We start from the raw sequence: 25486 nt of genomic DNA on the forward strand, positions 1-25486 counted from the left end.
AAATGTTGTGTACATATGCGGCAATTTCTTTATTTTGGTCTGACCAATAATGATGGCCAAAGATCCAAACCCAGAAGAAAACTGGGTTAAGATGTCAGCACCAGCCTAGGAACGAGGAAAGGTGAGTTTAGTTCTTCCTTAGGACCTGGTGCACATAAGCAAATCTATTCCCAATTTGTGCTCAACTACAATTCTGATCAGCAATTAGTCGCAATTTAATATACAATATTCTGCCCTTACCTTCATTTTTGCTACATAGAAAGTGATCAGAATTCAGATTGGCTGTATTATAATATTTATAACAGACATGTGCTTTTTAATATTCTGTTGTGTTGTATTTAATATTGTGTTGTATTCAAGAATATGTTATATATTATGAAGTTATCATTAATTTTAGTCGATCCTTACCATCAATTACAAATATTCACTGTATCATCCACATATGTTTGGCATTACCTTTTTTTTGTATTATATCTGATTGAAATAACAATTATGACACAAAATGAGTTTTAATTGCAACACAAAAAAAACAAAACAAAAAAAACAAACACCTTGCTCACTTTTTGATTGATATACTACCAAAAAAATTGATTGTAACTGAAAAAGTGATTTTGATCATTTTGACTGAATCAATATTTTTGTTTAATCGTCTGGAAATATAGCATAGTGAATGGTCAGCATTGCACACAATATAGATTGTAGACTCCATCTAAACAATTAGACTGGCTGTTGAATTTCCCATATATTCAGATACAATTATTATATAGGCTTTATTATCAGAATGGAAGTATTATCTGCCCATGTGCACTAGTCTGCTTTGCTAAACATGGTCTCAGTGAGGCAACTTGTCCTTTTTCTTCAATTCACAATAACATGCTTTATTGGTTTGCATTTTAATGTTCTAGTTTCCAGCCTTGGCCTAACCAGGCCCAAAAGCCTTCAATACCGACTTCGCTGGTCTCCCAGACTATGTTCAGACCTGTGCTAAAAAAAAACGTCTACAACTCCTGCACAGCTAAGCATCCAGGATCATTTTCAGGTAAATAAAATGCGTTTGCAAACACCTGTGCAAGTAGTTGGGGGCATTTTTTTGGCTTTTTAAATACTTAATATAGTTGTGTCTTTTTCCTCTACTCACACTACATGTAGCATCTCATCTGAAACAGCCCATACAGAGTAAATGGGGGTGCCATTGAGCAGTTCAGTACTGTACTTATTCAGTGCAAATATGGAAATGCAAAACCAACTGATGCGAGTCACTTGTATCTGCAAGCTATTGTTAATTATTTTAGAAGCATGTCAAAATGAAACAAATCAAACTGATGTCTGAGCATGCTTCATTTCCCCACCCTAACTCATCAATACAGCCCTAAAATCTACTAATGTTCTCTGCACGTTTTAAAATAAACTGACTGAAATAAAGATCAGAAACTATACACCTTACATATTATGTGTGGTGGTGTTAGTAATTATGATGAACACTGGTACACTTTTGGGTGGTACAGATAACTGACTTTTGTACAGATAAACCTTTAAAGAGAAACTAAACCCAAAAATTAGAATTGTGACCAGGCAGGTCCTATAGTGCAGAAGGAATTGGTGATGTTCAATAATTACCTTACCTGGCTGATCTCAGTAGTTTATTTACACTCACCTATCCCATTCTATCCTAGGTGCCATTATCTTTCTCCTTTTTCTCTTCCTTGATCTGTAGCCGCCTTGATTGGCTGGGATGACCTAATGCAGTCCCAGCATCCACATGGGAAGCCGGGTTCCTATGCTGAGTTGCACATGCGCAGCTCAGCAATATTTTGATTTGGCCGGTAAAAATGCTTTTTGCGGAAGAGATATCACCTGTCCCTTTCTGCACTTCCCACCTGATCCTAAATTTAGCATCATCATCACAATAATGAGGCCTGAATAACAGCCACATGTGATGCTGAGCCTCGGTGATTGAAAGGTCTGAAATACATTGAATGGGTTAATGACCTGATCAACCTGCAGCCATTCAGCTGAGAAGAAAAGGGCTAGGTGATGCTGCATGGTCTCCAGCCAGAAAATAGGGCTGGCTCAGACTTGCTGCAGATTCTAATACACACTGTGGGATACTCACAGCATGCAGCAAAATTGGTAAACTAAAAAGCAGTAAGCAATTACATGTAGTACATGAGAGGAGTGTGTACAACTGTGCCAAATTAGTTATTTAGAGAAACCTGCCTTATTTTCTTGACGAAGGATGTCCACCATAATCCAACTTTTTTTTGCATTTTACCATTTTTTTTTACCCTTTTCATTTTTGGTTTACAGAAGTCTAGGTCATGGTACGGAAATGTGGGTGTTACTTAGTGCAGTCTGTTGTTTTTAGGAAGTTATGTACAGCCTCTCCAATGGAACTTTGAAGGTTTTTTTTAACAATGTCGAAGGGAGGTGGGATAAACCAAGAAAGGCAAAACACTGTATAAGCAGATAAAACATCAGTCTAAACTAGCCTGTGTCTGAACCTACTAATTATTGTGAAGTGAAGTTTTCACTTACCCTGACCTTTTGTATTGCTCAAGTTTGTAACAGTTTCCAATCAATGTGGAAGAGTTGCACAACTATATGGTAAGTGAAATCATGATAACACCTTTACCATGAAGTTTCTTGGTTCATTTCTTCAGATAACTTGGAATCATTTTTGTGTATCTGTTTTTGTAAATATTTTTCACTCTCTTCTCATTTACTCATTTCTGATATCAGAGCTTCTTGCAGATCATTCTCTATGTTTCCTTGTGCTATCATTGTTGCTGTTAACAGCTTTGTATTGTAAGCAGCCCACAAGCCCACGCCACCCTCCTACACGATTACAGAAGGTGTTTCTGCAAGCTGCTTTCCACTTTCCACTCTTATTGTAGCAGTGGGATGACTCCGAGTATTAAATATGTACTGCAGCCTCTCACAGTTACACAGTGTACTATACACAGAGGGAGGAGGTTGACTTGTGGCCCAGGAACATCAAGCTTGGAGCCTTGCCATGCACTAGAGGCAGCAATGCACCATAATTATGTCAAGTCTTTGCTCATAACTTTCTGGAGAGAAAGTATACTGCTCAAACCTGGCACCAGGCATTTTTTCGTCCTACTTCCTTGTGCTTCGAAAAAGACTGCATGAACTGACTTTGTAAGTTTCTGGGCCTGTGAGCAGGTTGATTCTTTATTGTAGAAAGAATAAGTAATGTTCCTTCTGTAATAAAATAACCTTAATAATTTTTTTAATATACTCCCTTGTCCCTGTTCCATCGCAGATGCTGCCATTTTTTCTTCCACATGGCTTGATCTTGATTGGCCTGGCTGGGATGACAATATTCCTGCACATGCATCCAGAAGTTTATTTGGTAATGCCAGGATACCTGGTACATCCCAAGCATTGAACTGTGAATACACATGCAGAAGACCGTAAACAGGCAGGTAAGCCTTATTTTAGAAAAGACATCAATGTGTCCTTTTTTCTGCAATAAAAACCTGATCACTGAATTTCAAATCAGAACTATAGTTCCATTTTAAAGTGAACTGTTGTTAATATTACACAGTATTTATATAGCGCAATCATATTATGCAGCGCTGTACAAAGTCCATAGTAATGTCACTAGCTGTCCCTCAAAGGGGCTCACAATCTAATGTCCCTACTATAGTCATATCATTAACACAGGCTAAGGACAAATTTGGGGGGAAGCCAATTAACTTAGCTGCATGTTTTTTGGAATGTGGGAGGAAACTAGAGCACCTGGAGGAAACCCACGCAAACACGGGGAGAACTTGCAAACTCCATGCAGATAATGGCCGACATTCGAAACTAGGACCCAGCGCTGCAAAGGCAAGAGTGCTAACCACTAAGCCTTCGTGCTGCCCATGCAAGGATGTTTTCCTACACTCATCTTCCCTCTGTAGCCCTAATTCTTTGGGAGTAGTAACTATTTGGCAAAAAGGATTAGTAAACACTTCCAGGTATTTGACTCTTCCCCCCCATTCGTAGCACGGTGCAGCCTTTGGTGTGAGCTGCCAGTTGCTAAGCCCCAACACTATTATGGCCCACTCATACCAAAGCACATCTGTTATTGTATGAGTGGTGGTGCAAAGTTTACCACATGCAGAACTTCAATGCATTGTTGGCTTTTGCAGAGGTTTGTTTTGTTATACACCACAGCATGTTGTGATGTGCTACAGCGCTATGTAAAAAAATTTTAACTTATTCTAATTTTTCCAGTGCATGCTATCACACCACTTTGGTGAATAGAAGCCTTAGAACATTAGGTAAATTGCTAAGATGATTATTATTATTATTAATATTAATAAACAGTATTTATATAGCGCCAACATATTATGCAGCGCTGTACATTAAACAGGGGCATTAATCAGTGTGATTAGCAGCCTGAACAGCCCTGAATGTGGAACAGGGTAGGAGGAAGGATTTTAACCATAGAAGCTTAACTCAATTGTATACAACAGCACAACAGAATAGGGCCGAAAGGAAAAAATGACCTATGATGTGGGCCCTTAAGGGAACTTCATATTCAGAATAAACTGGTCCTGTTTGTATTATATGAAGTCATGGGTGGGCCTGGATCTCTGCAAGCTGTGTGTCTGTATTTCTTGCAGAGCAATCAGGGATTGCCCTTTTGATTAATTTGCTGACCTTTCACCATGTAAGAAATAAGATTGAGAGGGTTACCAATACGTCATCACTCTCAGCTATTTCCAAATAGACAAAAGATCCCCAATGCGCATTAATAAGTGTGCTTGCAAGATGAAAAAAGAAAACCCCCAGAATGTGAGCTTCTATACAGGGCCCAAGGTGTCCTTCTGTACAGCATGCTAGCACGGGATAGATTTTTCTACTCTGTGACTGCTTTCTTGTGTAAGACTTTGCACACTTTTGTTTTGGTGCACCTGAAAAGCAAATAAATAGCTGGTTTTAAACATTCACTTGGGCTTTAAAAAATAGGGTTTTAAAAAGATTAGAAGAGTGATCTTTAATAGCATTGGTAAATGGGGTTATTAACCTCTGGTGACCGCATGGGCTGTCCACATGACAATGCATGAGACAAAACCACAAAGAAAAAGAACAAACCAAAAAAAATGTCAACCACAAGGCAAATAAACAGTCTTTAAAGGCCTAAAGCATATAAAACTCCTAAAACAAAAATAAAATTAATTTCAAGTTTCTAAGATGCACTGGCTACATTCATTTTCTTTTTTTAGGTTTACTTCCATTTATGTAACCTGTTGTTTCTTAGTGCCCACACTACATCTAAAGACCGGTAAGCTACAATATATTACAATTTGTATTTTTAAGTTTAGATCTGGTTTAAAGTGGAACTTTAGTTCTGGTTAAAAAAATTTCCAAGCAGGCAGGTGTTTATTTCAGAGAAGCTCAGGTGATGTCCCTTCTGCAATAAAGGACCTGCCTGATTGCAGTTTTTTAATATTTGTAATTCATTAAAATTTCTATTTTTTTTTATTACACCAGAACATATAAGTACATGTTCACACAATGGTCCCGATTTAATAAAGCTCTCCAAGGCTAGAGAGGATACACTTTCATCAGTGAAGCTGGGTGATTCAGCAAACCTGGAATGGATTTCTTCTCAGTCATTTGCTGTTTGCTAGCAAATGTTTCGAATCCTTGACCAGATCAATGCCAGGTTTGCTGGATCACACAGTTTCACTTATGAAAATGTATCATCTTCAGCCTTGGAGACCTCTAATAAATCAGGCCCAATATGAGAGCAAGTTTTACTATCATTAGCAACTTCATTCTGTTTTAAGGTTAAAGTGATGTTACTTTTATTAACTTGAAAAGATTCTTCTGTGCTCCTGACCAATTAGGTTGACCTTCAGCCAAGGTCTTATTTCCTTTGACCTCAAGGTTAAGCCCTGCCAACTGCTATTTTGAAGCCCATCGCCTAGTAAGTGGTATTCTCATTGGACAGAGTGGTGAGAGTTTGTGTAACTTATACATCAAGTCAAAAAAAGTCTGACCTAAAATTAATAAAATCAAACTAATAGGAGAAATAAAATAAATGAAAAATCAGAGACCTTATGACCACTCATAAGCAGGACATTTACTAGTTGAAAATGAGTCTTTACCTATAGCCAATTTATTTAGCCCAAATGCTTAAAAGTAAGGTATGCAAGGAGAATTGGATTCAGTAATTACTTGTATATTATTATTATTATTTTACAGTATTTATATAGCGCCATCATATTATGCAGCGCTGTACAAATTCCATAGTCCTGTCACTAGCTGTCTCTCAAAGGGGCTCGTTTTCAAATGTGTCCAAGGTACATTTTTTGGGGGAAGCCAAATAATTGGTCATTTTTTTTTCTTTGGAATGTGGAATGAAAAATGGAGTACCCAGAGGAAACCCACGCAAACAGGGGGAAAACCTGCAAACTCCATGAATTTTGTGTCCTGGCTGGGACCTAGCACTGGGACCTAGCACTGCAAAAAGAAGGCAAACCACTAAGCCACCATATTTTTGAGGCTTTAAATCAAGAAGCATTATCTTGTGGTAGAAACTGGTATGGCATCATGACCATTACAGGCCAAGTCAGTGCACAAAAAACACCCCAGGTAGGGTGCAATGTAAGAGAGTAGCTCAGGCTGCAATACCTTGAGTATTGTGCCTAGCATCCAGTAACAAGGAAGACTCCGGGTATACTATAAATGCAGGGCATCTCACTGATATTCTTTATTCACAGGATCTTGAAGCAGAGAAAGGTGCTAATACATAAGCGACTAACTTAAAAAGCACTCCAAATGCATCACATAACCTGCCTGACGGCATCTTAAAAGGTGTACTATAATAAAGTGAAACATTGAGCATGATGGCAATTGGGGTGAGGGTGAGGTTCGACTGGGGGGACAAGGTACTTAGCCCACAGTGATTTTCCTCAGTAACCATTGAATCTTAGCTGTAATCCCCTTCGTTTACCAAGTACAGTAAACATCAGTGTGATGGGGCTCATTGGTGGATTGTAGGTATTATGATCCCCTACATCAAATATCTCCAAATATATAAAGAACTTCTATGTACCTCACAAAGCCTAATAAAAAATATATCAAATGAAAAAGTTTAAACCTAATAAAAGAGAAAGAAATAAAACTGGTGCCCTTGTATTTTATTGATGCATTCTCTCTCTGTTGTGTTTTAATACATTGCTAATAGGACAAACGCAAACAAGACCGAGATAACCAGCCTCCCTTCACAGAAAAAGAAGACTAAAATTGCATAACCCAGTAATTTTCTTTTCATTATGAAGTATTAGAAAAGCCTGCAGGAAAGTGTTATTTAATGGTCATGACATAAGTTCTGTTTCTATGGTGAATTTTTCTGGTGTCAGAAGAAACAGTATGATTTCTTTTAATAGTTTCATAAGGGTGAATTCTAATCAGTTTGTACATCTTTCTAATTTCCTATTAAAATAGCTGCTTTTTTACGCACCCAACGTAAAATAATTGAGGATATTAGGAAGAGATGACGATCACTACGATGCTCCTGGCTCTCCGGCTTGAAAGGCCAATGCCTCTGTTGTATTTTAGTTTGGTTCCAGCAAGCTGAATATCATGCTGCTTTCTGGCCTAGTTAGGTCTTCTTTCATAGTGATTCTGTGCTCATGTCAAGGCAATATATTATGGTTTTGTACTTTTGTAATTTCTTATTTTTATGTATATTTTATGTATTATGTATATTGTATATTTTTATGTATAGGGTAACGCATGTTGTCACTCACCCTTCCCTTGGAGCATTGCTAGGATTGTAATAGATCTGGGGCACTGTTCAGGCTTGCTGAAAGGAGTAATGATGTACATGCTATAGCAAATAGAAGGTGAGGCCACAGTGGTAGAGGCTTAAAGAGCAAAAATAAAATTTGAGCCTACTCTGATTTTCACTTATTTACTGAAATATGAATTGTGTTTTATAGGAATTTAAAATAACTCACTGAATATTCTACCCAGTTGCCAAAAGACCCAGTTTCTTCTTTATTTTTTCTTACACGTATGGTATGCATTTAGCATACATGGAGCTGGCAAGTCAAACCTTGTGTAAAGAAATGGGAGGCTAAGAAACGCTTTTCTTTTTACATTTGTCCACACATGGGCAGTCCTGGCTGGGGTGGCCCCTCTCTATAATAGAGATGACAGTGTCCTCCAGTGCAGTCTGCAGGCTGTAAATAGTTACAAGCCACTTTCTTTCATTTGTTTTGTTCTTGTAAATTTAAAATTCTTCATGGTAGTATTAGGAATTTATAATTTTGTGGTGCCAGTATATGTCACTTTAAGCATTTTTAATTTTTTCCACATTTCCTTTATTTGATTTTGTATACATGAATTAGTCAGAACCGTGACTTCTCAGGAAGACTCATGACTTAACTCATAAATTACCACTGATACTTAATAGGTAAATGCCCAGACCAAACTTAGCAGTACCAGTTAGACAATAACTCGACATTTTCTTACCAAAATATATTTTAAACATTTTAAATTATTGAAGGGGAGATTATTTTCAGCACCACAGTCCCCTGTTGACAATTGTCAACACAATTTTCTATTTTCTGGGACTTTTTAGGTGCCTTACTAATAATGCATACATTAATAAAACAATCCATATATTTTATTCTTTTACAAATGTTAAAAACAATCATTCTAAAACATAAATCTTTTGTACTTGCACTTCAATCATATCATCATTTTATATATAACACATATATATATATATATAAAACACATTATTATTATTATTATATAACACAATATATACATATAATATTTGTTTTTAAATATTGAAAATGTCATGCATATTTTCATTTTCAGTCAAAGACTTCTTCAGAAGGACACGATAAACCATCTGCATCAAGTTCCCAAAATTCTATATCCAAAAATCAATTTTCCTTTTGCATAGATTTGGATTTCTATGTTGTATTGAATATCTAAAACGTTTATCATATTTTTGCTCTTTATTGAGGACGTGAATTCAATGACCCAATTTTAAAGAATTATCACCACTGATTGCAATACTCCAACATAAGTGGGCTCTCACTACAGTGATCAAAGCAAAAAAGGAAGAACTTTAATGTCAACTTACCTCTTCATCTCCATGAAATCCAGCGTAACATGGGGTCAGAAGGTTAACCACCTTTGCCACACTGAATTCACTTTCCGGGGTCATGATTCTATCAACTCGTATAATATATTTTAGCAAAAGAAAAAAAATGGCAGCATTCCAAACTGTTTAGATATTACAAATATAATACGGAAGAGAGCAGCACCTTAACATTATGTCTTATCTCTGCTGCATTAATAGTCATCCCACCTTTGGAATAAGGAATAAGGTATGGGGAAATACCCTGTGAAGTCATTGGTGCACCCTAAACTTAGCTGGAAAAAAGGTGAATATGTTGTTGTTGTGTTTTTTTTTTGTTATATTTGTGTAGGTTCAGCAATTAATAAGGGGGCCAAATTGTGAAGAATGAAACACAACCTAGGGAGTAGGAGTAGGAGAAGGGCTTTAAAACCTTTAACTGTTACCACATGTGCAGCAACACAATAATGCACATTGAGGTAAGGCAGCCCATCCTATTGTGCGTTTTTGTAATACATAGGTGTGCATGTGACCTAATACATCCTTCAATATTTTTTATGATAATGCAAACATTGTAGTTACCAGAATTTAGCTAGGTACCAGGCTCTTGCAAACCCAGTACAACAAAGCAAGGAAAGAGAAGTGGTCAGTTGTATTGCAATGCTAACAAAGTATATGCTGATAGCAACAGAGAGCAGTGTGGCATACAATGAGTGTGCTGCTTCTGTTTCAGGTACAAGCTCGGAGAAAGACTAGTCTTGTACGTCTTACTTAACTGCAGCAGAGAAAAATAGGTTCTCCTGAACTACCAAATACAACTTATTGTTTGGTTGGTAAAACAGCACCTCAGGTTAAGGGTCCATTTCCAGAGTATTCTTGGTCAGGGGTCAGCAACCTTTACTATCAAAAGAGCCATTTTGCCTTTTTTTCATTAGAACACCGGATAGGGAATCCCCCTCCTCCGCAGTGTTTTGGGAGGAAGGGGATCCCCCATCAGAGATCTCCCCGCGGCAGCCGAAGGGAGCCACAACAAGGAGGCTGAAGAGCCGCAGGTTGCAGACCCCTGTTCTAGGTGATTGTTGCCACCCTACACAATATGTGTTAGTAGTATGTATCACCAGATGAAAATAAAGCAAAATAGGATTAGAAAATGAAATCTAACATGGCCACCTTCTCTACACAAGAACTAATAAGCTTCATTATATTTTGTTGTTGGGTTTAGATACACTTTATTATACTAGAGTTATTGCAGGGAAAAGTGCAATGTTCTTTGCTGAGCAACTGGTAGTAAATAGTCAGCAATATTCTATTGATTGTTCTTTTGATCACTGCACCCTGCCTGGCATCATTTTGCCTACATTGCTTTATAAGGTAAACCCAGGTATTCATCTTACTGGCCACTCCCAGGTCTTAAAAGGAAATGCTATTCCAGGCAGAACATTAGTAACCAATAGTTTAGGAGGTACAATTAATTTAATAACTATAGGATTATGACTGAATTCATTCAAATAGCAGTGACTATTCTGCTCAGCCCCAGTTCCTGCAAATCACACCTGAAGCTACACCTGTATACAAGGTATGATTTTGTAAACAGGTAAAGCTCACATGAATTGCCACTTTAAGAAGAGTTGTACATACTCTGTGACATTGTCAGGTCTTGCTAGGAAGTGTTTATGGATTCATAGTGCTGGGTCTTTTTAGGTGAGTGGTCACATGATCCTTCACTGATTTCTGTGCTGCTTTAGAAGTTTGATTTTTAGAAGGGGTAGTGCTGTTTTGTTTTTGTATGAGACCTGCAGGATTGGTGAATACAGGCAAGTATACATTGTGCTGGTGCTTATTGCAGTTTATCTACAATTCACATCAGTTCACTCACTAGATAGCAGGTAATAAGTGAACAACTCATTTCTAATAGACAGTAGAAAAGAATGAAGCAAATATATTACAATGAAACAACCAGTTATCACAATCAGGCAATTACAAAGCAAGGGAATTTGGGAAACATAAAATACAAATAGTTTGCATAAATCAAATATTGGCACCATTTTGGTTTTTCATAGTTTTCACCCAAATAGTTTTTCTAGCGTATTGTTTTATGCTTAATATTACTGGACCTGGTAGCATATTAGGAGGTGAATCTGCTGCTCTGAAAACACAAGTACGTTTCTGTGTTTGATCTTTCCTCTATAATTACAAATGTTGTAACTGCTTGTACATGTTTATATCTTACCTTAGATTATTGCTGTTAAAGGGAATCCAAGTTTAGTTGTGAAATATGAAGATAAAGAGAATAGTACTGGCATCCAGGCCAGGTAGGTGTTTTATGTTTTGCTAGTGTAAAAAAAGAACATTTTTAAAAAACATGGTTTAACATTTGGTATATGTTATTATATCTATTATACTTTTTTTAAATTTAAAATTACCTTAACCTTTCATGTAACTGCTAAAGGAAAATACAAATTTCTTTTCCTATTACAATAGCATCAGACAACAATTTGTAGTCAGAGCCTTGGAATGTAGAATTACTATCCCCTTGCTTCTGTGCAACTCTAACATAATACTACAGTCTTTCTCGACCTTTTGAATATGGGGGAAACTTTAAATAAGAAATGCTTCTCTATAGTATAAAATACTGCATCAGTAATATCGCCAGTATGTTAAAGGTTCGGGTTAGAAGTCCTACTGAAGTCCCACCTAAGACCTATAGGTATTAGAACCATTGCAAGATTTTATTTCTGTTTGTGTCCTATTTAGGGAGATTTATTCTTAATTTGTCTTAGTGACAATTGTTTTGGATAAAACATTTTTCAGTTGTTACCAAAACAGGAGGCACAGGGACAGGACTCTTGTTCCAGTAAATAATGTGTGAAAAAAAGGTTTCTACTGATTTTGGAGAGGATTCCTTCCATTCCCTGTAATGTTAACACACTAAAATAGTTTACAGCACATGAAGGTAATCTCTCATGATCAACATACAGAGTGCTGTCACTTGAGAGGACGCTGGGTTTACATCTACAGTACATGTAAAAGTGCACTAATTTGTTTTATAGATAAGCATTAAAATGCTTTGTACTAGAAACATTTAAAATTTGACTTTGAATGAGTTTCAAAGTAAAGATTCCCAGAGCGAAGAAAGTATTTTAGTTATCATTATATAAATGACATTCTAGTTATTTTTCTCCATGCTTATTGTGACATTTCCCCCTTTGCCAATTGATTTCCAATGGACCAAAACATAACAATCTTAGAGCTGCATTTCTGTCCTGGCCCAGTCAATATATGCACGTTTTATCCATCTAGGCTTCTGGAAGGGGGAAATTTTTGCATCTAGGTGCCACAGGACCTTCACCTGCCAATGTGGAAAAATAATACATTGTATATATGACCTAGTTGAATAAAGCAGAATTAGGAAAGTTAAGTCCACAAAGCAAAGGGCAATACATCTGCAGTACATGAAACCATTGTAAACTCCGTTACCTAAAAAAGAGAAATGGGAAAATGAAAGAATAATACGAAATAAAGGTAAAGTGTACCAGTACAGTCATGTTTAATGTAACAGTAGGTTTGTAATTCTACCACAGGCTAAAAAATTGATGTCATGGATCACCTTATGTAGAAGTAGCACCTTACAATTGGTAAAAGTTCACATTAGTGTCAGCATGGTAAATCTAAGAGACATAGATATGTCAAAGTACATCCTGCTTGCTCCTGCACCCTTGTGTTTTTCTTTGTTGAACCATCATTTCCTGGAGCTGGGTGATAAATAGTTCTTGTGGCTGGTATCTAGACCAGGTTTGGATAAACTGTACATAAGTAATAATAGTAGGTAAGGCTTTTATCTAATAGCCTCAGTCTTATAGAGACATTTCATTTTTTGCACTAAGAAATATTTGCCAGTGATGGCATTTATATTTTCCAAGACATCTGACCTGAAATAAGCCCCCAGATCAGGAAAGTCAAAGAAAAACCAGAGTCAAAATCTGCATATTTGTTCAAGGACAGTGATTTGGAAAAAATAGGAGTGAGCCATCGGTGTGTTTAATGAGAGAGACAGAGAAACCGGAGTTTTGTTAAGGCAGAAAAGTATATATTGTGTGTGTTTACACAACACCGTGGTAACAACAATATAAATTTATAATACAGTGTACTAATTTAGGCAAATGCCTTAACCCAGTGGTCCCCAACCTTTTGGACATCACTGACCACAAAATTTACAGACTCCAAACCATGCGCGGAGAGCCGTGTGTCACTCGAAGGGGAAGAAACTTCGCCCAGAGTGACGTCATGATGCCAGAACCCACCCTCTCTCAGACCTGCAATGGGAGAGTGGGTGGGTTGTGGCCAGAGCCGCGGACCACAGGTTGGTGACCATTGCCCCAACTCATTATTTGTGATGGGTGTACCAGGCTTTGTCTAGACAGATATTAATCTGACTAAATCTATATACAAACACAGTTCTCTTCCTACAATAAGTAATGACGAGAAAAAATATTTTGAACAGCTCATTAAATGCGACACTTTTCAATATTAGGCTTCCTCAGGGGTATTGATGAGACCATAGAAACACAAATTTCGTCTATGGTGAAAGGTATAAAGGTAGCAAGAGGACTGAGGTTGACACTTAGCATTGGAGGTAATAGAGGTTAATAGACATTAACATATAAACATGTAGAGGGATTGTTTTCAGGTTTTGTGATAGGATGATGTTAGGTAACAGAAGGATGCTTGGTGATATAGGTTCAAGGGAATAAGCCAACTTTATAGGAGTCAGTAAAATAAGTCCTTGTGTTGCGAATCGGTGTCTGAATCGAGCATATTCAGCAATAGCGGTAAACTATTGTGCCAGTAAAGTATTTTCTGAATGGAAGTATTTTCATCAATGGTGGCCCCCATACTTTCTTACTACTGAACTGGTTTTCTGTCTGACATTCACTGAAATGTGCCCTGATGGTTAAATCTTCCAGGCCCATGTGTTTCAAAGGCAGTAAATAATTCTTCACTAGGGAATGTTTCACTGAATGTTAGAATTACTGTTTACATAATAGATCTCAAATGTTACTTTCTGTGAACTGTTCATTTTTCCCATTGTGGAGACTTCTCTTTGCTTGCTGTCCAACAGTCATCAAAATAAGAAGAGATTTTCTCCATGCAAGGTAAATACCCTCCCAGACAGTTGTTACCAAAAAAGTTCCCCGTTTTAGGAAGATTTTTTTCTCTTTGCCTTCTCTAGTAACAACCTAAAATAATGGATTTAACTAAAATCAAGACTAAATATGGGCAAAGTTGCAAGTCCAAATTTATTTTCTTCTACGGTGTTTCAGTTCAGTGACTCAGCATGATGACTAGGTCATTGACACATGCAGAATAATAGATCAGTAGTGGAAGGCTCCAGGTTTTTATTATGATTACTCAACATTGAAGCACAGATGGACTATTGGTCCAATCCATCTGAAGAACTACTTACCTTTGTCTTTATCCAGCAATATTATTTTTGTTTTGTCTCAGAAAGCATTCCTGATCAATCTATTTTTCCTGCTCAAGTGCAGTTCAACCATATTTATTTCAATGAATGGATTCAGGCAGGGCTGAACAGTAAAGAATGTTGGATCAAATACAAAGTTGCTCCTGAACTCATGCATAACCAGACAATGTTTCTTATTTGTCATGTTTACCCTGGTATTTTGCTCCACATAGTGCAGATATAAAGTTATTTATGCTGCACCGTATTCATAAATACAACCTTTATTACATTTTTTAAAACTGTAAATAGGTAAAGTGCCTGAATTGGTAGTAGTCTTTGCAATTTCCATACAGCAGAGGACAGATTAGGAAAGGGGAACTGGACAGGGCTGTGTAGTAGCAGCAAAATTTCTAAGCCTTTACAGCACGTATTGAATATTGACATCATTTTCGGCTGCATAAAAAGCTTAAAGTTGGACTGCAGGGAAAAAAAACAAAAAATACCCTTACAGGTGGGGTACTCCTATACTGCAAGGGTGAATGGACACTCTTTATGTCTAGGGCACCTGATAAAAGAACTTTTACTTATCCCACGCTCCAGCACGTTCCTCCTCCCGGCAGATGTCTCCCACATACTCCTCTGTAAGGTACTCTATGATATGGTCAAACGTCAGATGTTTTCATCTACAATACCATTCTGCACTGCAAATAAGGGAAACCAAGGGCCCACCTATGACCCCACAGTGTCTGAGAGAGAAGAGGGATGCTGGCTGCTGGGAAAGTTAAAAATAAGGTAATCAAAAGGCATTTAACCCTTTTTGTTTTTGCATCCTTGCAATTCAACATTAAGGGGTCTTTGATTTGTGTACACTTTTGCTCGTACATTCAGCATCCAGAGGTAAAGAGAATTAGAGAGAATTAGCTCTCCATGTGGCAACATAAAGCTTACAAGGAACTGTAATTTCTCTCCACACAACGACCCCAATATGACAGTGATAGCGCAATTATCAATCCACCAGCATTTTCACATGAGAGAAAGGGTAGTGAGTTAATCCATGCCCAAATGCAGCAGCCTAGGAGGGAAGGGAAGGTGAGTAAAAGCTGCTGGTTTGGCTTCTGTATCAGAAAAGTTCAGGCTTATCTAAAAATTTTAATTTTCCTTCTTTTTTCATAATCGTTTGTGTCAAAAGCGAAATTTGGAATGCAACTCTGCCCAGCGTACAGTGGGTTTTGATGTTTTGCGAACAGCCTGGAGCTTTCCGATAGAAATCATGCAAAAAAAAGAATAAAAACTTAATGAAGATACCATCCACAAGGGAAATTTAATTCAGGCTACACAAACTGTAAGGCAAAAGAGATTACCATGTAAACATTTTGATTGTCACGTAGGTTGTTGATTTGAATATGGATATTTTACCTTTATATTTTGAAACATTTTTTTATACCTATACAACATTTATTTTAGTAACTCCATATCCTTTTAAAATATAGAAATGTAATTTCCTTCAGTACTCTAACTTTCACTTTATCACTTCCACGGGTCCTGTTCACCCCAGATCATATTCCAAGGTATAAGATGATTTAGAACTTGTGTCAATGGCCAAAGCAGGGAGCATTCAAGTGCATTCAACTTGTATTGAGATTAGTTTGTGACACATTTAGAGGAGAATTTGACCTGCAGTTGACATTTTTATTAGCTCAGTTTGTTACAAACTTCTTTTCCATTCTTATTGACTTGTCCAGGGAAAGAATCAATTCTGATGTATGCAAAAGTCCATCCCAGACACCATGATAGAAACTCACAGAAATAATCTGACCATTATTTGCATAAAAAAAAAAAACAATTTTATGCTCTGAAATGTTGGTTGTCAGAGCAACTAAAATTGCTAATGTGCAATCACCTAACTCCAGTTGTCAAGGTGTCAACATGTTCTTTTGGTGCAGAGCTTGTATGTGAAATTTTCAGTGACTTTTAATTTATTATGCAGGGATTGACAAGGCGCCAGTGCTTGAAAACTTTCGCCTGGAGGAAACTGATTTCCCAGAAAACCTTGCAGATGGACAAGTCTTGGCCAAAACTTTGTATCTTTCTATGGATCCTTACCTGGTGAGCAGGTTACGTTGGTGAGCAGATCATTGATCTGGTCCAGGATTTAAGAATATTGCCAAACAATAGCAAATGCTTTTAAGAAAGCTTTGCAGAATTGCCAGATTATCCAGGTTCACCCATGATAGTCTTCTCTTCTCCAGTCTTGGAGGCCTAGTCGGTCAAATTAAAGGGCCATCTTTCCTTTCACAACCTAGATTTGGAAACACAAATGGTGTTGTATTATTTAACAATTTATTAAAGTCATACAGTGTGAGATCACATCTTCTTTGCGTTCCATCTTCTAATGCTGAAGTACATATGTCATGCAGAGCAAGTTTTATGTTAATGTTATGTTGATGTTTTTTGGTCAAACCTTTTTTTTTTTTCCTTTTTTTAGCGCTATTGTATGAATGAAGAATCTGCTGGGAGCTTCCTTCTGATATGGAACATCTCTGAAGTGGTTTTCAGTAATGGTATCGGAGTGGTTGAACAAAGCAGAAGCAGTCAGTTTAAAGTTGGGGATATCATTTTATACTTTAACTGGCCCTGGCAGACAAAGTGCATCTTGGATGATGGTTCCCTGAAAAAAGTAATTATTTATACAACTTAGTATACCATGAAAATTTTTTTTTCCTAAATGCCGTCATGGCAATAAAGGTTAAATGGGAGCCCAGAGCCTCCTGGGATACATATGTCACATATTCCAGGAGGCTGTGGGCTGCCCCTTCTACCCATGCCTGATCCCATGATACATCTAAATGCTACCTCAAGAGACATGAAGTGAGATATGGTAATGTCACTATTGTTGTTCTCGCTGTTGACCAGAAGTGTAGTGGGACAGGCACGCCGGGCCCTCACATTTTTCGGGACCCCCACCCTAATAGACTCTCCCTGCGTGCTCGCCACTGATAGCCTTTATTATTACTATGCCCCCTCTTCTTTTTTTTTTTTACAACTACACCGCTTCTGTTGACCTTGCTGACATTTCTAACATTAGGAAGCAAAGCCATGACCTTACTATGATGGCTGTCTACACAAAGACACAGAATAAGGCGTATTACATCAGTACACTGGAAAACAATCAGCTGCTGGGGGACAACAGGCAATCTGGCGACTTGTTCTTTGCCTCTGGCATAGTTTCTAGACTTCAGTTTCTAGTAAAATGACTAAAAAATATATATATATCCTTTCATATCATGTTATATCGAGTTACATCATCAATAATTACCTGCAATGTAGGCTGACAATGACTGGTGGGAGAGACTGTCAGGGTGCTCTACATAGCTTACTGAAAACAGGAGGCTCCATCATGGCACACATGTGACATGGAGTATCCAGGAATTAGAGAACTGAAATACATTGAATGAATGGGGTAGGCCAGTGACAGTCATGCTTGTGGTTGGGGGCCCTAGCTAAAAGATGCTGGATGTCTATCAGCCAGAAAAGGAATCTGTGCAAGCCTTAAGGGTAGGCTTGAGTGGAGCTTTTAGGTTATTTATATACTGTAGTAAACCAATACCAGATGCACAAACAAATGGAGCCCAGGTTAAAAATTAGTTGCAACTCTCATTTTCCAGAGAAGGAGGGTATTGGTGCTGGATGATTATAATAGCATCACAAATAGATGAGAGAGATGTGTGTGTGTTTAAGGCTTAACAATTTTTAAGTCCTCAGTGGAAACAAAGTTTATAATGCAATATAAACTGATAAACATAATTTAAAGTACTGTAGTACAAAAGTTAGCTATATTTAATATACTGTGATATGTGCAATATTGTAACTTATTTTGTATTTTTAAACCAAGCTGGATCCCAGTCTTGTGGATGGACATGTGTCACATTATTTGGGTCTTCTTGGAACTACTGGCTTAACTTCTTTAATCGGTATAAAACTACAAGGCCATGTGACACCTGGAGCTAACCAGACAATGGTGATTAGCGGTGCTGCTGGTGGTTGCGGTTCATTGGCTGGGCAGGTAAAGTGGTGATTTATTTAGATAAAAGATAGTTGTCATCTATACAGTTGTCAGTGCTGTCACTTATAATTCTTGTGTTCAGCCATACGTTGGTCTCCAAAGTTTGTGCGTCTTTAACAAACAGAAAGGCTGTCACTTATATTATCACTTCTGTCATTTCATTCTCCAAATCATAGATTGGCCGTCTTCTTGGCTGCACCCGCATTATAGGAATCTGCGGAACAAATGAAAAGTGTGCAGTATTGACCTCTGAGTTGGGTTTTGATGAAGCATTGAACTACAAGATGCCAGGACTTGCATACAAATTAAAGGCCTGCTGTCCAAATGGTGTGGATATCTACTTTCACAATGTTGGTGGAGAAATTAGTGACATTGTCATCAGTCAGGTACACAGTTCTTTGTATGCTTTATTTATTTAAAATTAACCCATGCTTTTTAATTTACAGCTCTAGGTTTCATTAAAAAATGGCTACCCCCTTCTGGTTTGCTTTCCTGCTAGCCTGTTCAATCTAATCACACTGACTTATGCAGGTATAAAAACTTCCCCCCCCATGTTAGTTGTAGGAAATAAAACAAAATCACCTGTTCAAGAGTGGACATACTATTTGTGCAGCCTTTGCAACTGTAGGTAAGATGATAGGTTAGTAAGTAGTTGCAAGTTGGGAAGGGTCTGTCCACTTAGGGTGCAAACAGCAATTAAGAAAAGGATGAAATGGGGTAGAAATAGGTGAATTGGTACAATGTTTAAATTTTGTTTATAATGATATATTTTAATGTATAAATGTACATGTGATGCCAATTTTCTTGTTATTTATATATATGAGCTGAGCTTTCTCCACATATCCTATTCAGTCTGCTAGATTGTTCTTACTTTAAAGTCTAATGGGCTGGCTATTCCATAACACATACTAAAAATTGTAATCAAACATGCCAAACCTTTTATCCCAGGTAGCAGTCTGAAGTATATTTCCTTTTTCAGTTTTTTTGTCCTGTACTTGTTTCTGCTAAAGTTGTTTAGCAAGCATGCTGATCAATGTGATTACCAACGCATTTAATAAACCAACAGTATAAGAACACTTAAAGCCCATTAAAAGACTTTCTATTTATTACTTTAATGCAGCCACGCATTTACAGTAATATACGTGCTTCTCTTTCTGTGTATTTAAATTACAAAGGGTAAAAATACCCCGTGGGATCAGCACACTGGAGAGCTGTGCTGCTGCTCTTGCACGCAATGTAGAAGCCCAGCCCTTTGCACAGAACTCCATTCAACAGTACTCACAGTCCCTTTGTAACTTGGAGCTCTGTACAGAATATTATAGAACTATAGCACAAAATGAAAACTTTCTATGGTTTCTAAAAAAACTAACTCTCCAAAACATTTTCAAATATTAAGGTTCGTTTCAGATAAAAATACACAAACTTATTTTTTATTTGTTCTGAATAGATGAAGAAAAACAGTCACCTTGTTTTATGCGGTCAGATCTCCCAGTATAACAAGGCTCCTCCATTTGATATTGACCCTCAGACTGAAACTAACTTGAAAGAATGCAACATTGCAAGGTTGGTGTTTTTCTGTTGTATTTGAATAAGTTTATGTGCATTGTTGTGTAGCATTGTGCTTTTTAGACAGTGACCATACTATATTTACTACATCATCTGCTTCACTTTTTAATGTGCAATTAGGTGTAACCTAGTTTGTGTTGATAGTATGTTCAAATTAAGGAAAATTAAAAGTTTTAGGTAACTATGAACAACCTTACCTGCCCCCCAAATTTGTTTTTTTTTTATTTTGGATCGCTTTATAATCTACACATCCCAGTTGGAACAGTTGGATAGTATCTTTACTTTTCTATTGTGGTTAAAGTATTAAATTACATCCTCAATGTCATTCATTGTATTATGGTGCGGGTAAACCTTTAATGGGCTTCCTGGTGTGTTACTAATCATTACTTTCAAAGTATATCTGCACTGAACTTTATTATTTTAGGTCTCTATCACTGACTTTTTTAGAAAATGTTAGTTGCCTAGTTGTCATTCTAACATTCTAATTTTAGTACTTTGAGCCACTGCCCAAAACAAGTCTACTGGGGAGGCAGCTTCATACTTGTCCTTGGTCAGTAAATCAAAAAGTTTATCACACTTTTAAAACCAAAAAGCTAGAATATTCAGCATTGACAGCCTTAATATTTCTCTCAGAACTGGTTTTCTATTTGTTTATTTCATAGGATAGCTCACATTTGCCAACCAAGTTACATGTTTGGTATGGCAGTTTGGTAGCTCTTATCAACACCATTATTATTACTACACAGTATGTATATAGCACCATCATATTACGCAGCCCTGTACAAAGTCTATAGTCGTGTCACTAACTGAGTTTACAATCTAATGGCCCTACCATAGTCATATTTCATTAATGTAGTCTAAGGTCAATTTTGGGGGAAAGCCAATTAACCTAACTTGTTTTTAGAATTTGGGAGGTAACCCACACAAACAAAGGGAGAACCTGCAAACTCATGCAGATAGTGTCCTGGCCGAGATTCGAACCTGGGACCTAGTGCTGCAAAGGCAACAGTGCTAACCCTTGAGCCACCATGCTGCCCAACGTTGGCAATTGATAGAAGGAGCATGGTAATGGTGATCTATTATAATGGTCTACTGGCATTTAATCATGACAGACATGATAGAAATATTAACTATCAATCTTCTTTACTTATGTTTTGTACAGAGAACTATTTCTGCTCCCGGACTATTCTGATCAATTTGAATCTGCCACTCTAGAGCTCAGTGAATGGCTGAGAGCAGGAAAGTTGAAGGTATGTTACAGAGGCATACTAATAGCCATTGGTGGACAAAGGGGACCATTAGGGAGGTTGTTATAGAAAGCAAAACAATTTTCAGTATAGAAAGTTGAAGGTATGTACAAATTTAGTGCTGTTCCAGCCATTAACAATTACTAAAGCCAATGACTACCACCTACCCTGTGATCACCTAATATGAAGAGCAACTTTAGCACCCTGAATTGTGGTCATTGCATGTTTTCCAAACAATCCAATATGTTTTTTTTTTGTTTTGTTTTTTTAGTAATTTTTGTTGGTAAGTAAAACAAGGGAAATATACAATACATACATGTAAAACAAAGAAATCAAACACATTTGTAAACTGTACAGAATACGTATAAAAGAACCAATTGCAATTGCATAGTTATGTTTGTTCCATCAATTATATGAAGGAAATTAGCACAACTACACGGGGCGGGAAGGAAGTTCCGTAGGGGGAATAAGTGAGGGGGCAGGGTATGGTTCCTTTATTGAAGAAGCATGAGAAACAAAGAACCTAGAGTTCAAAGAAAGAATTAACATGAGCCTTCTTGAGAGCAGTGGTGATCAACATTATGTTTTAGGCAATCAAAAATATTTATGGGTATCTGTTTTATATATTTGCTAATGGTGTAGTATAGATCCTATTATTCCACTTTTTCAGCCATCAAAAGTACCCTCTGAAGTACAGACACCACTGGTTCAAAAACTCTTGATATTGAAGATTATAGTGCTCTGTGATATACGGGATATAAAGTTTTTTAGATGGCAGTTGTAGTACTCATATTTCTTATTAGTGTGTTCCCTCTGCAGCAATAGATAAAGCAAATACCAGCTGCTGAAGTTCCACTGTTACTTTTACCACTACATTATGTACTGCTTAATCTGTTCTTCTGAGCACTGTTTGGCATATTTGTGGATTTCCGCTGTAGGAGGATTCCATAAAAAGAAAATCACTTATTTACTAATCATCTGTCCTAGTTGTTTGTACCTGGTTAATATAGTCTGTTGTAAAGTCATACAGAGACTGATGTAAAATATTGCTAACTGGTTTTGGAAAGCTTCACATCTTATTAGACAGCCCCCACTATTCGACCTTGGAAAATATGGGCACTATTATTTTCCTTTAACAAGGAGTCATTGACAAGGAGATTGACATTGGGGTCATCTACGCAATGTGATTATGTCCACAATTAAGTTAATGTACGTATCTTTCATGATCATGCAGAAAAGGTTTTAAATATTTTTGCAGCTACTATTTATTGTTCATGGATGGCATTTTGTCTAAGCCACAGCTCTCCAATACCATTCTTTAAGGGCCCTGCAATGATGTTAGTATTTCTCTAAGAAACTGCAGTAAACCTAGTAAAATGGGGTTTTCAAGTAAAAAATGACTATAAAATTAATACTATTATATTACTATTTCTATAAAAATCCTGGATTGTGAGTGGGCTTCAGGGATTGGAGTTTGACAGTCTTCAAAACTGTGTAAAGGAGCAAGGCTGGACAGACTACTACAGATTACTGGCACTGTATAGAAGCATTGCAATTTATTAATGATATTTCTCTTTTATTTCCTGGACAGGCTAGAGAAACTATTTTTCATGGATTAGAAAACGCGCCAGGTAAGCATATGGATCCTATTTTAGAGCTGACTTAAAATCACTATAATTAATTTCCCCTCATCATAACCACCAAGACTATCCATAAACCTACAGGGAGCAGAATGAGTGTTCACCTATTTAAAACGTTCACATTTTCTTTTTTTGCTTACCTTACTTCTGATACTGAGCCATGGTTAGGGTGTATGAGGTATCAACTGGTGGATCCCAGCCAAAATTCAGACTTAGAAGTTTAGTGATTTACCAATAAAAAGAATGCTAAAGCTCCAGAAAGATGTGGAGCTAGTAGGAGTCGCCCATATTCTTGTAATGTTCTAGATGTAAGTTTTCAAGCTACTTCATCAGTTCAAGCATTATAATATAATGACCCCAAATTGAAAAAATGCTATATTTTGTCATATATGAGATATGTTTATCTTTCAGGTGCTTTCCTGTCCATGATGAAAGGAGGAAACATCGGAAAGCAGATTGTACAAGTAGCTGAGCAATAACTGTAAATCACACTACGGACAAATCAAAGCCCAGGGATGAGTCAGTTCATTGATTTTAGTGCTTTTGCAACAATCATAAAGTCTTTTGATAAAGATAATTATAAACAGCATTTATCTTCAGCCAATCATAATATGAAAGTGAAGAGAGGAGTTCTTTTATCGCCATGACATTACTATGAAAACTAATTTTAGGGGACCAATTATACAAATTTATATAAAGAAGAAAAATGAGAAGCAGCTCATCAATGTACGGTATAACTTGCTGTGCAGGTGCATGTAGGAGGGACAATTAATTATATGTAAAGCTCGACTAAACTGGCAATGAATGCTGGCATGCAGCACTGTCCTTCATGGATTTAATTTTCTGATTCTTTGTGGATAGCAAAGTTTATATTTAGAAGGATTGAATTACCTAAAGGTGACAAGCTGATTGATTTAGATCTACCATCAGCACTATAGTGCAAAGACTGTTCTGATTTAAAGCAGAACTTAACCCTTTTTTCAAAAGATTGTTATGCCATTTTTTTTAAATCAACTCCCCTGCCCCTGTTTCATTGCAGTTGGCATTGCCAACTTCTATTTTTGGTTTTGATCTGTGGGCATCCAGATTGGCCAGGGTGGGATGACATAATTCCCATGCAGGTGGATGGGAGTGCAAACAATCCTGGCAGCTGCAGGGGAAGCCGGGATATGCCAGGTATTCTGGTTTCCTATGCTGAGATGTTCATGAGCAGCTCAGCATCTTGTTATAGGAGAGGACGGCGATCAGGCAGGTGTGTATGTTTAGGACATCACCTGTCCTTTTCTGCAACAAAGCCCTGCCTGATCGCATATTATGGAAGCAGAACTTTAGTTCCGCTTTAATACAAATTAAATGGATTAGAATTTATAAATTTGCTGTTCTAATGTATAATGTATGGTTTTGGTAAACCTAAAATAGGTCATACATATATTGTATAGTGTATGGTTAGTCTATAATTCATTAATAAAAAAATACACTAGGCAGATGGAATGCTCTAGAATGGTTTTTCATTGACTCTGAAGGGTCAGAACTCTCGATCCATATACTTATGTCAGGGCATTAGGCCGGAGCATTATCATGATAGCCAGGCATTAAGCATTTCCAAAGAAGCCAGGAATGAAAATAGCAGGACTGGTATTACTGTGTATGCACAGGGTGCTTAATAATGTGGTGCAATCAAAACAATGACTGTTAGAACATGTCTCCTGTAACAAATAAGAAGACCTATCTGTGTCCCACTGATAAATATTATGACATAAATGGCATACAGGTACAAAGTAGCAAATATTGTTAGTAAATGCTTTGTAGTGGTAAAATCTTAAATAAATTCAAACTTTTAACAAATCATTGCCTTCTGTTGTTCTGTGACATGAGCAGAGAGTTTGTATGGCTAGATAATTGTGCATTAAACAGAAATTCCTAGTTTCACATGGTGTATTAGACATCAAGCTGGCCAGGAGCATTAAAGTGATCTCCTATTCCGGCACATTTTATGCAATTAAAAAAAAAGTCTCAAAATTTAAACATTTTTAGCTGTGACTGCAGTTATTAGCTCTTTCTAGGATTCCCCGGCACAAATTAGTTTTTAATATAAGATGGTGCTGCTCCTTTGGGTTGATACCCAGCATCGTTCAACATAGTTCCTGTGGGTCCAGTGTCACTGATCTGTCTCTTAGTGTTATGTTGATGAAACAAGCTGAGCTCACAGATAAGTGCGTTGGAGAACAGGGCCATGTAATGATGGCATTTAGAAACTGAAAAAAAAGAAGAGGGCTTGTGAGTTCATCAGGCATGGTGCCAATATCAAAATGGTAGAAGGCTGAATGTTTTCTGGCCCATTATGGGAGTTTTGGAAGGCTGTGTCTCCTTGGCCACTTTATCACTGTT

General features: G+C 37.2%; 1 protein-coding gene across 3 annotated transcripts; it reads left to right on the plus strand.

Moving 5' to 3' along the window:
* Positions 1-3035: 3035 nt before the first annotated feature.
* Positions 3036-24943, plus strand: LOC140342083 (prostaglandin reductase 2-like). Of its 3 annotated transcripts, XM_072428116.1 has the most exons (12): positions 3036-3159; positions 3284-3446; positions 5238-5296; positions 11357-11433; positions 16570-16688; positions 17068-17259; positions 18475-18645; positions 18822-19031; positions 20093-20208; positions 21374-21461; positions 23050-23089; positions 23510-24943. In XM_072428116.1, exons 4-12 carry the CDS (start codon positions 11397-11399, stop codon positions 23575-23577), a joined length of 1041 nt encoding a protein of 346 aa, XP_072284217.1. In that variant the 5' UTR covers positions 3036-3159; positions 3284-3446; positions 5238-5296; positions 11357-11396; the 3' UTR covers positions 23578-24943. The 3 variants fall into 3 exon arrangements, with proteins under 3 accessions (XP_072284217.1, XP_072284216.1, XP_072284218.1); XM_072428115.1 differs by lacking the exon at positions 5238-5296; XM_072428117.1 differs by lacking the exons at positions 3036-3159; positions 3284-3446; positions 5238-5296 and adding an exon at positions 10722-10822.
* Positions 24944-25486: the final 543 nt, after the last annotated feature.

The sequence above is a fragment of the Pyxicephalus adspersus genome, chromosome 12, assembly GCF_032062135.1.
Source record: "Pyxicephalus adspersus chromosome 12, UCB_Pads_2.0, whole genome shotgun sequence".
NCBI classification, from domain to species: Eukaryota; Metazoa; Chordata; class Amphibia; order Anura; family Pyxicephalidae; genus Pyxicephalus; species Pyxicephalus adspersus.